General features: G+C 35.2%; 1 protein-coding gene across 1 annotated transcript; it reads right to left on the bottom strand.

Annotated features, from left to right (window-relative positions):
* Positions 1 to 224: 224 nt before the first annotated feature.
* On the bottom strand, positions 225 to 7,637 carry LOC104224166 (probable linoleate 9S-lipoxygenase 5). Its single transcript, XM_009775751.2, has 9 exons — positions 7,329 to 7,637; positions 3,284 to 3,576; positions 2,945 to 3,185; positions 2,497 to 2,838; positions 2,327 to 2,412; positions 2,099 to 2,206; positions 1,697 to 2,004; positions 1,342 to 1,605; positions 225 to 1,217 (listed from the first exon to the last, which is right to left on the bottom strand). The coding sequence occupies exons 1-9, from the start codon at positions 7,519 to 7,521 to the stop codon at positions 464 to 466; spliced, it is 2,589 nt and encodes an 862-aa protein (XP_009774053.1). The 5' UTR covers positions 7,522 to 7,637; the 3' UTR covers positions 225 to 463.
* Between the last annotated feature and the right edge of the window lie 3,044 nt (positions 7,638 to 10,681).

Genomic DNA, 10,681 nt, shown 5'->3' on the forward strand with positions numbered 1-10,681 from the left:
TTATTGATTTGTTAAAATCTTATGTAAGTCAATACATCAGATTTATCCCTTGTTAAGGTGAGATGTAAGTTTTTAAGTAGACCTAAAAGCAAAAGAAAAGTAAGTTCTTTTAATGTAGGCTTATCTAGATAAGGGAAGATGCCTAAAGAAAGAATTAATTCGAAAAACAAGATTCTTCTCTTGCAGTTTTGCCACAGTCAGCTGCACTTTAATTGAACAAGAAGAAACAAAAACTGGATATATAGCATACAGTACTTTATAGTACACAATTTAGAAGTGGGCACTTGTTGATACAAATGCATTACTTACACAACAGAAGAGCCTACAGCATTACATCCTTTAGCTGTAGATGGAACTTCCTTGAAATACAGATAAAAGATTTTATTTTCTATTATTATTAGGAATATAAAGAAACAATAACAACACGCGGATTTGATATATACTTTTATATTGAATTAAAGTTCTATATTGACACACTGTTAGGAATTCCTTTGCCAGTAAGTCCTCCTTCACTTGTGGGGAAGAGCAAGGTATATGGAACTTTAACAGGCCCTGACCTGTTCTTCCATTTCTCATCACCATTCATCTCCATTATCTGATCCTCGATATCACTTAGCTTCTTTCCAAACCTCTCAAAAGCTGAAAGTGGTTCTTGATCCTTTGTCCATTCAGGTGATTCCCTTTGCCCGAGGTAAAGTGTATCCGAAGAATGCCTTGACAAGATCTCTATGAGGGAAATTCCAAGCAGTGTCTGCAGCTGTGGAGTGATTGTTTTGAGGAACACTTTGTCCGGATTCGTCTTGAGCTCTTCATACTCGGTACTTCCTGGCTCTGGCATGAAATTTCGGCTTAATGTAGGACGATTAGGGAGATAACCAGCATAAGGGTATTGCCCGAAATTGACTGCTGCATGAAGTGCTGAAGCTATCCATATTGTGATGGTGCAAGAGTCTATCAGTTCTTGCACTGTCTGCATTTTAGGCCACCAAGGCTCATCTTTCTTGTCACCGTGTCCCTCTTCGCGGAGTTCCTTCCACCAGGCTTGAAGTTCAGTGTCTTTTTGTACCGCATCATCTGATTTGTAATAATAGTTGCAGTATTCAGTTACCCAACTTTTGATTGCTGACCATATTTTCAACCCATCAACAGCATATGGATAGTCCTGAATCAGTAAGCGAATGCCATGTGGGGAGCTCGAGTCCTCAACAGCTACTCCTCTAAAATTGAGTAACATCATGGTCATGTTAGCAAGAAAACACCACCAAAAATGTTATTTTAGTGATCAATTTATGTTATGTATTTAGTACAAAGTCTATAAGGATTTTGTGGGTTTTTATTTACCTTTTGATGAGATCAGTAGGAAGTGCTTGTTCAGGGAAAACCCAGTCTTTGTAAACTACTGCTGACATTTCCATGGAATATTTGGCTGGAAAAACTGTCAACTCAAGAAGTCCACCACCATTGATCAAGATCTGTCTTGCTAAAGCATTTATGTTCATCGTCTCACGGAAATGAGGGTGGAGAAGCTTATAAATAGGGTGAAGCGCGCTTAGTTGCCTATTTGTTGCAATCACGAATGGCTCTATCACTGCATGTGTATTCAACCTGAGAAGATAACAACAAATGATTCTGATTAGTATTATTTAACAATACATTTAGTTTGGTTATGGGTAAGTTGTGTTTTTACCCAACTTACCAGTGACTGATGAGTTGATGAACGCCCGAGTCATTCACTGCTGCATATGCTTTGGCCAACTGCCAGATAGAACCTTCAACACCGTGATCAGCTGGTGTATATACTTTGCTAATAGCGCCAAATTGATCTCCATCTGGATGTGGCAAGCTTAGTTCAATTGCTAATGGCTTCAAAGTTCCATTATCTTGCAAGAAGAGCAGAGTTCTTGAGGCATAGGTTTTTGTGTCTGTCGACGTGTTAATTCTCCTCAAGTATGGCATAAGGATGTCATGGTGGTTCAATATGAATAGTCTATTAGTCTTGATTGCCTGTTATATAATAGTACCAACTCTTGTCACCATAGTCTACTCAGAAAACTTGACTGAAGAATGTAGCTAGTATCAAAATAAAAGTAGTAATTACCTCATCAATTGTTAGTCCATCCAACTTATCCTCTATCTGCTCTCTGGTAATTGTACTGTTTTGGTTGCCATATGTTTTAGGATCCAGCTTGCTTTTCGGAGGGAATTCCTGTAGATATTACATAAGCCAACATCTTCAAAATACACGAAGTATCACGAAAACAGAAATAAACTTAAGCAAGTTCTTGATATCCTAAAAGAGTAGCAATTTGGAGGAATTAAAGCTTACTTGGAGTCTACTGATTGTGACAGGATTGACTCCGGCCAACATTTCTCTCCCAAACTCTTCATCCGTCCTCCATGCAGTTTTATCCTCTACACCAACAATAGTTAGATTACCAAAAGGTGAGGCGTGAGAAATAATACTTTGAAAATGTTTTTGATCATATAGAAAATTACCTTGAATAACCTGAGGAGTTGGGTACTTAAATAGGCCTTCGCCATCACTTCGAAGGAGTTCTTTTAGTATCTCTAAAGGAATGCTATCAGTAATGGCTTTCAACAAAGGGCCTTGAGGTAACTTGATTCCGCCTTCGTAGAGTTTAAGTACATCCTCAAAACTATCAAACTCATTAGGCGTGCTATCGAACAAAGCCTTAAACTCAGGGAGAAGCAACTGCACAATGGATTTTAAAGCAAATGTCAAGAAGTCTGACAACTTTATATGACCAAATCGCTCGTCCCTTGGCACATATATGTCTAAGCTCATAAGCAGTGGAATCCTGCTCTCGGAATTAGGATCTGCAGAGAGTAAATAGCTAATGTCAAGTGTATATAATAGTAAAAGTTGAGACTATTATACTTGTTGAATTACACAAATGAAATGTATGTAGTGAATGTCTTAAACCTGTTTTGGTTGGTTCGCGGCCTGTCCTGCCTCTACGAGGATACGGATACTCAGAAGATCCTCCTAAGACAGGCCTGGAAAGCTCTTTGCCTTTGTCTGGATCACCCAAGTCATTGTAGTAAGCATAGTCATAAACTCTATCCCATTCCTCAAGCTTTCCAGTTCCATCTCCTCTTAATGTTACTAGTTCATTTTCTCTGCATTTTCGCAACGGTTCTGGTGTTTCACTTGGGAGATAGGCCTGAATCAATCATTAAAACAATGCAAAGTAAGTTTTTAAACACTTAAAAGGTGTTGTTACTTGTTACATTATATTGTTAATGAATGAATTAGTTGTACCTGATTCGCGAAGAAGATGCGAGGTGACTTGTATTTTTTAGCAGGATAAACCCAAGAATTGCAGACAAAATGAACTTTGCCATGATTAGGAACATCTTCAAGGGTGAGTGACTTGAGAAAGAACTCACTAAAATGCAAGTTCTTGATAATGAATGCTCCTGGAACTCCAAATTCCTCATCATCCCAATCAAATGTGACTCTAAATGCTGATTCACCTGCTGCTATTGGGGTGTTGTTTGTAAGCCAATTCTCCAAGTATGCTGCTTTGCTGCGTTTCCCTTGTAAACCATTTGCTGCAAATAAATCCAATTCAGAAACAGATTAGTTTTACTTTTAGGATTGATATAAAGAAGGGATTGTTACACACAAATTCACTTTTTATACATGGATTATACACATATTACACATGCATTATATAGTGAAGTAGTAATAATTAACTTACAATCTAGGTTAGGCTTAAGAAATGATATTATAAGTTAATAACAAGAATATATGCTAATCGAAGTCATGAAAACAGGAAGGATAGAATTAGAAGTGTCAAATGGGTAGGTTGGACTGATTTTGGGCGGGTCAAAATGGGTTGAGTCATAATGACCCGCCCAAAAATAATTTGGGTTGAGATGGGCTGCGTCAAGTTGGGCTAAAATTTGGGTCATAGCCCTACCCGTCCAACTCTTACCAAACCTTAATTAATGTATTTTTTTTAATTGTTTAATTATGAAATAAGACTTTTTTTTCTCTTGTTATGGTCGTATATAACATATCAAACAAAAAAAATATTTTAGCAAAGTTACTCATGGATCAATTTGGGCTAAAAATCAGTTCAATTTTTGATTGGTTGAAATGAGTTGCGTCAAGATGGACTGAGTTCAACAAATGGACAGGTCAATAACCAATCCAACCTTTAACGGATTAGACGGGTCAAATGAGTTTGGGCTCAAGTTGCCACTCGTGGTCATAGAACATATAAAAGCCAAGAAATAAAATATAATACCTCATCCGAGGATCCCTACGGACTGAAATGCTGAACAAATAAATAATAGTAGTCCTAACTAGAATAATTTAATACTTTACAATAGTCTGAGATTTGGTAGGCTGCCTTTTTCATATCTTGAAAAAATAATAACCAAAAACTCTGTAAGTGGTTCATATTTGGTCGTTTCGTGGAACTATAAATTGGTGATTCTGGCCATGCAGATCAGTAAAATTTACTTCCAGAAAATTAAAGCATATACCTAATTATTTATACTGACATGAGATTCGAATATATATGTACATACACACACATACAAATCCAAGAAATTTTAAAGAACGTGAAGATGTATAACATTAATGTCTATTTCAAACTCAGTGACGATAGCAATGGAGTCGGGATTTGAAACTTATGAGCTCGATATTGTAATTCTTAAGTTACTGAATTTTAAATTAATATTTTGTCATATTCAATGAATTTTCTAATATAAATATAAAGTTTGAACTAAAGCTACTGACCCGTAATCTGTACTCTAGCATCGCCCCTAACTAACGGTATAAAGAGAGAATGTTCCAGGTGTGTGATCAGTAATTTACCAGTGATAAATCTTTTCTTGAAGATATGTTCATTAGACTGTATGATTGAGTTAAGGCCACGTTAATTCTAGTTGACAACACTTTACCATATGCTTCTCTCTTTCATTATTTCTTCTACACAATACAAATGAAACTGTCCCTTTCTCCTATAGTTGAAAGTTCAATAAATAAAAGACAGAGACTTTAAGACTGGTAACTCATGTAGCTTAATTTGTACGGGCTTATAGGTTGGTGGGGGTCTTCACCACCTTAAATTAAATAACTTGTTTCTATTTCTGGTTGAGAAATTATGTTCCTCAATTAATAGGGTTTCTGTACACATGTATATATGTTTGGATTCTCCACTAAGTTTTGATTTAGTGTAAAGAATTTCAAATGAACAAAGAGTAGAAATGGCTTCTTTAAATTGAAAAATTAGAAGGGAAAAAAAAGATTTGGTTCGATTTAAAAGGTTGTATTGATGACTTAGTCCTTTAGGTTGATTTTACAGATCAGTTAATTTATTTTATAGAAACAGTCTATGATATTTAATAATTGCACAAAATACTTTTCGTGATCAAAGAAGAAGTTAAACAGCAAAAATATTTTTAACCCTTCAGATCTTTCGACCATAATAATTTTTCAAAAACTAAGAAGATTTGTTGATGTAAAAATAAATGCTCAATAACTTTAATTTTAACCCCACATGAGGGGGCAGAGGTAGAGTATTCAATACGGGTTTAGAAGAATCCGGTAACTCTTGCTTAGATTTTGTATTTGTATTAAATTTTTTATTAAATATGTACTAATATTTAATTACGTAAGACGAGCTATGATTCAATAATAAATTCAAAACCTATAAACTTCAAATTCAAACTCCGTCATTACTCTGGATGATGTCTTTTTGGTTAAGATCAACCCACAAATAGAAAAAGGACAACGAAATGGAAAAAGGGACTCTTGAAAACTTAGTTCAACTACTTTCATTATGTATAGCCTAAAACTGAAACAGCATAAATACAGCACGTACCAAATTCAACAAGGCAAACCTTTTTTTTAAATAGTAATTTATACTCTTTTTCACCCTAATTTTTCTCTTAAGTAAACTTTCATTTTAGACTATCATATGTATGCATAAACAGACACGCACCGCATTTAACAACGAAAGTGTTCATAGCATATTCTACGTTAACTTGTCATTGTTTTTTTTTCTTATAAGTAAATGTACGTAGTATCACAAACGAACACCACGCATTAAGTTACTGCTGGACAGAAGACATCACACAATATAGGGATCCTGTACAAAATAGATTAATAACTTTAAGTAAATTTTCAAGATTTTAGAGAAAAGATATGATATCAAAGTATAATAATTGTTTCAAATAAAATAAAGAAACTCCAAATTCAAATGCATATAATTCCGAACCAACGTCCTTCGATACCAATAATAAATTGTGTCTTTACGTAATCACCCTAGAAGACTAGCTAAATGATGGGACTGGGTAGCAATCTACGTATATATGACTAGAAAAAAATAAATAATAAATATGATCGACTATTTGTGTAAAGATTCCAATACTTATTGAAGTTACTAAATCAACCATTAGGCCTAGTTAAACGGTAGGTTTTTGAAATAAAAAAGAATAGCTCAATAAAGTAATCCATAATATCATATGGTACTTTTTGTTTGGCATACCTTTAATGAGAGTACTTTATTGATAGTCCCTAAAGTAGTGACAGCTTCAAAAGTTAATACACATTGAAAATACTTTATGATCACACGAGAACCAAATCTAAATTAGATATGTCCCAAGGCATCAATTTATTCTTTTGAGAATAATCTCTCAAGTAAAGTTGCTGCCATGTGACAAGTAGGTGACGGGGTTGATCCGTAAAAACAGTTTCTTGCAGAAATGCAGGGTAAGATTGCGTACAATGGACCCTTGTGGTCCGGTCCTTCTCCGGTAGTGGCGAAGCCATACATTTTCTCAACGTGTTCAAACTTGTAAGAAGTAAAAAAAAATCCTGATAAAGAGTGTTCCATATATATGGTATATATGTCTCAAAAACCAGTTAATTTACCTATATACGCAGTGTAATTTTGCCGACAAAGGGTGGTAAATTGACCATTCTTACTATAGTGTAGCTTCACCTCTGTTCTCCGGACTCTGCGCAAAGCGCGAGCTTAGTACACCGGGATACCCTTTACCGTATGATCACAAGTATAAGTGACCTTAGAGGGTGCTGAATTTGAGATTTTTTTTTCTTTAAAATATTCAATATTTGAAGTGTTGCATTAATTTTGATTTACTCTAAATAAACTCACTAATGGAGTTAATCCTTCGTGTGAAATATTCTTTATTACAAAATCTTTGGCTAATATGAGACGATACAATCATCCCTGGCGAAGTTATGAATATTATATTATAAGTTTCTTTTATTTGATTAAAAGTTTGGAATTAAAAAACATATAGTACTAATAAAAGGAAGAACTCACCAGGATCAGCATGAACAGAACTGATCAACTCGAGAGAGACCCTCCGACCAAGGAACTCAAGAACTCCATCAAGAACTGAGGCATTAATATCAGTAAAATCCAATACATTTTTCTTCATCAAAACCACTGTTCCTTTGACTTTTTTTCCATCATCTTTCCCTGTAATTGCATCCACAATCTTCCCCAGAAACATGATATACTATTTGATAACTTTCTCAAACAAAAGAAAAGAGAACTTAGATGAGTTTGTGTTGTACAGTTTCTAACTAGGACGTCTGATATTTATAGCAAGAACTAGTAGTTGAGAATAAAGAAAAAAAGAAAAAAGAAAAGACAAAAGCCATATCTATATTCCAACTTTCCTGTCTAGCTGTCCGTCTTTATTATCCTTCTAAAAAAAGATTTATTTTTAGCACATGTTGGGTAGCAACGTATTCAATTTTCCCCTTCTATTGTCAAAAGCCTTCGAAAAGTTTGGCCAATTCTTCATTCTTCTCCTTCTTCTTCATCTTCCTATTCTTTTTTTGCCTACGCGCCCAGAGTATCTGCATTAGGTGTTTGAATTAAACAATTAATAGATGCATAATATGTGTTTGTAAATAATATTATTTACTTAATTATAGTTAATTAATAAGTATTCTCGTTTTATTAATTCACTTAACTATAATATATGCGGATAAAATTTTACGGTAATTAATGTCTACACACGTTTATTTACGTGGATAATTTTAGGGCCCGAGTGAATATTTCTTTTACCTTTCTAAAAATCTACACGTCAATCTTAGTTGGAGTGGTTCTGAAAATACTTATTCATTATCTGCTATTCATGTTTAGTTGGAGTCAATCTACACGTCATTTTTGAACATTTATCCATTGCTCTTCTTCATTTGTATGATATAAACACCGCGTGCGTGTAATTAACCCTCATTCTTATGAGGTAAATCCCTCATTCTTAGAAAAACACTTTGGCTACGTATAGTTGTTCTATTATTACAATTTATAATAGTGATTTCAATCAGATGATTACCTCAATAGTTATAGTATGTTTTCAAACCTAATAAGACTCGTGTATTGCCTTTCTAATTACTTTTTTGACGTTGAGTTTGTCTATCATCAAAATTTACCCACATAAATCGTTTAGATTAAGTGTACGACGCTAGTACATATCTCTCTATAACAATATCCCTATATAATAGTCATTCACTTTAAAAATCGAGTTTTTCTTGAGACCGAGTATTATATTATGTTATAACAGCACTTCACTATAGCAGCTGTCCAAAAAAATTTGAAACAAACCAGGATGGTATAAAGAGGTTTGACTGTATATATGTTTAGTAAAAATTAAAATGCTTTAGGAATTGGTCATATGTTCGACTCTGACTTGGAAAAGTCATTTGCCATCGTCTTCTGAAATTTCAAACTAAGAAAAGCCTTTATCCAATTATACTTTTTCCTCTTTTTTTGTAGGATATGAGTAAGGAACCTGATCATAGCCAATTAAATGCATTTCAAATTTATTTTCTCTTGTTGTCTATGTGGTCAATTCTGTTGAATTTGACAAAATGTTTGTCCCACATCAGTGGGAAAACAAATGTTGGGGGGATTTTCCCCCTATAAAAGAAAGCTTAATGTTTAGGTTTTAAACACATCTCTCATTTGCCTTCTCATCTGTTTAAGGCATTTGTATATTTTCTCTTTAGTATTATTTCACTTGTATTTTTGGAGTGGAATAAAATATTGGTTGTGTCCGAGGAGTAGGCAAAATTAGCCGAACCTCGTAAATTCTGGTGTTCCCTTTATTGTTGCTTTGTTGTCTTATTTATTATTTGGTGGCTGTCATAAATTTTGGTATAGTAGTTGTGACTTATTCACACTCTATACATTTGGCTTCCGCAACAATTGGTATCAGAGCCAAGGTACTGTCTAAGTATGCTCTGTGGTTGCAGCATAGTCTGATCTTCCACATCAGAAAAGATTTATCTTGGTAACTGTGTCAAGGTTCTGTCTGAGTATGCTCTGTAGTTGCAGCTTAGTCTGATCTTCTACATCAGAAAGGAAATAATCTTGATTTGTGTCGTCAGCTATTAAATAATATTTGTGTCAAATATGGGAGATAATAAACAAGAAGAATCTACATCAAGTGTCAACAATACGTCATCATTGGCATCTTCGCTTATGACAAGAATTGTGTCAAATGCGAAATTTGCGGTAGAAATTTTTGACGGGTCCGGGCATTTTGGGATGTGGCAAGGCGAGGTTCTAGATGTCCTTTTTCAACAAGGGCTAGATCTGGCCATTGAAGAAAAGAAACCAGATGTTATTGGAGAAGAAGATTGGAAGATTCTCAACCGTGTTGCTTGCGGTACCATTCGATCCTACCTTGCTAGAGAGCAGAAATATCCATACACAAAGGAAACTTCTGCAAGTAGATTATGGAAAGCACTGGAGGATAAATTTTTGAAGAAAAACAGTCAAAATAAATTGTACATGAAGAAGAGACTGTTTCACTTCACCTATGTTCCTGGTACCACGATGAATGAACATATCACCAGTTTCAATAAGTTGGTCACAGATTTGCAAAATATGGATACAACTTATGATGATGGTGACTTGGCCTTGATGTTGTTGGCGTCACTTCCTGATGAGTACGAGCACCTTGAAACTACTCTACTCCATGGAAATGACGAAGTTTCTCTCAGAGAAGTTTGTTCGGCTTTGTACAGCTATGAACAAAGAAAGCGAGAAAAACAGAAGGGCGGAGAAGGAGAAGCACTATTTGTGAGGGGTCGTCCTCAAAATCAAACGAGGACAAAGAAGGGAAGATCCAAGTCAAGATCCAGACCCAGCAAAGATGAATGTGCCTTTTGTCGAGAAAAAGGGCACTGGAAGAAAGACTGTCCGAAGTTGAAGAATAAGGCCAAATATAATAATGGAAAGGCCATTATGGATTCAAATGTAGCTGATTGTGATGATTCAGACTTCTCATTAGTTACAACAGAGTCATCAACATCATCAGACATATGGTTGATGGACTCGGCTTGTAGCCATCATATGTGTCCCAACAGGGACTGGTTTGTGGAATTTCAAGAAGGAGAATATGGAGTCATCCACACAGCGGATAACAGCCCTCTTACCTCATATGGCATTGGTTCAATACGATTAAGGAACCATGATGGAATGATCAGAACATTAACAGATGTTCGATATGTACCGGATTTGAAGAAGAATCTCATCTCTGTGGGAGCCCTGGAATCAAAAGGGTTCAAAATCATTGCAGAAAATGGAGTGATGAGAGTATGCTCCGGTGCACTAGTGGTAATGAAGGCTAATCGGAAGAATAATAATATGTACCG

Source organism: Nicotiana sylvestris, chromosome 1, assembly GCF_000393655.2.
Source record: "Nicotiana sylvestris chromosome 1, ASM39365v2, whole genome shotgun sequence".
Lineage (NCBI taxonomy): Eukaryota > Viridiplantae > Streptophyta > Magnoliopsida > Solanales > Solanaceae > Nicotiana > Nicotiana sylvestris.

What these genes read in the sequence shown, in the direction of transcription:
- LOC104224166 (XM_009775751.2), bottom strand. Translation starts at nt 7,521, where the DNA reads ATGTTTCTGGGGAAGATTGTGGATGCAATTACAGGGAAAGATGATGGA. An exon ending in GCATCTTCTTCGCGAATCAG is followed by an intron (nt 3,186 to 3,283) that starts GTACAACTAATT and finishes TGATTGATTCAG; the next exon opens with GCCTATCTCCCAAGTGAAAC. An exon ending in CCGCGAACCAACCAAAACAG is followed by an intron (nt 2,839 to 2,944) that starts GTTTAAGACATT and finishes TACTCTCTGCAG; the next exon opens with ATCCTAATTCCGAGAGCAGG.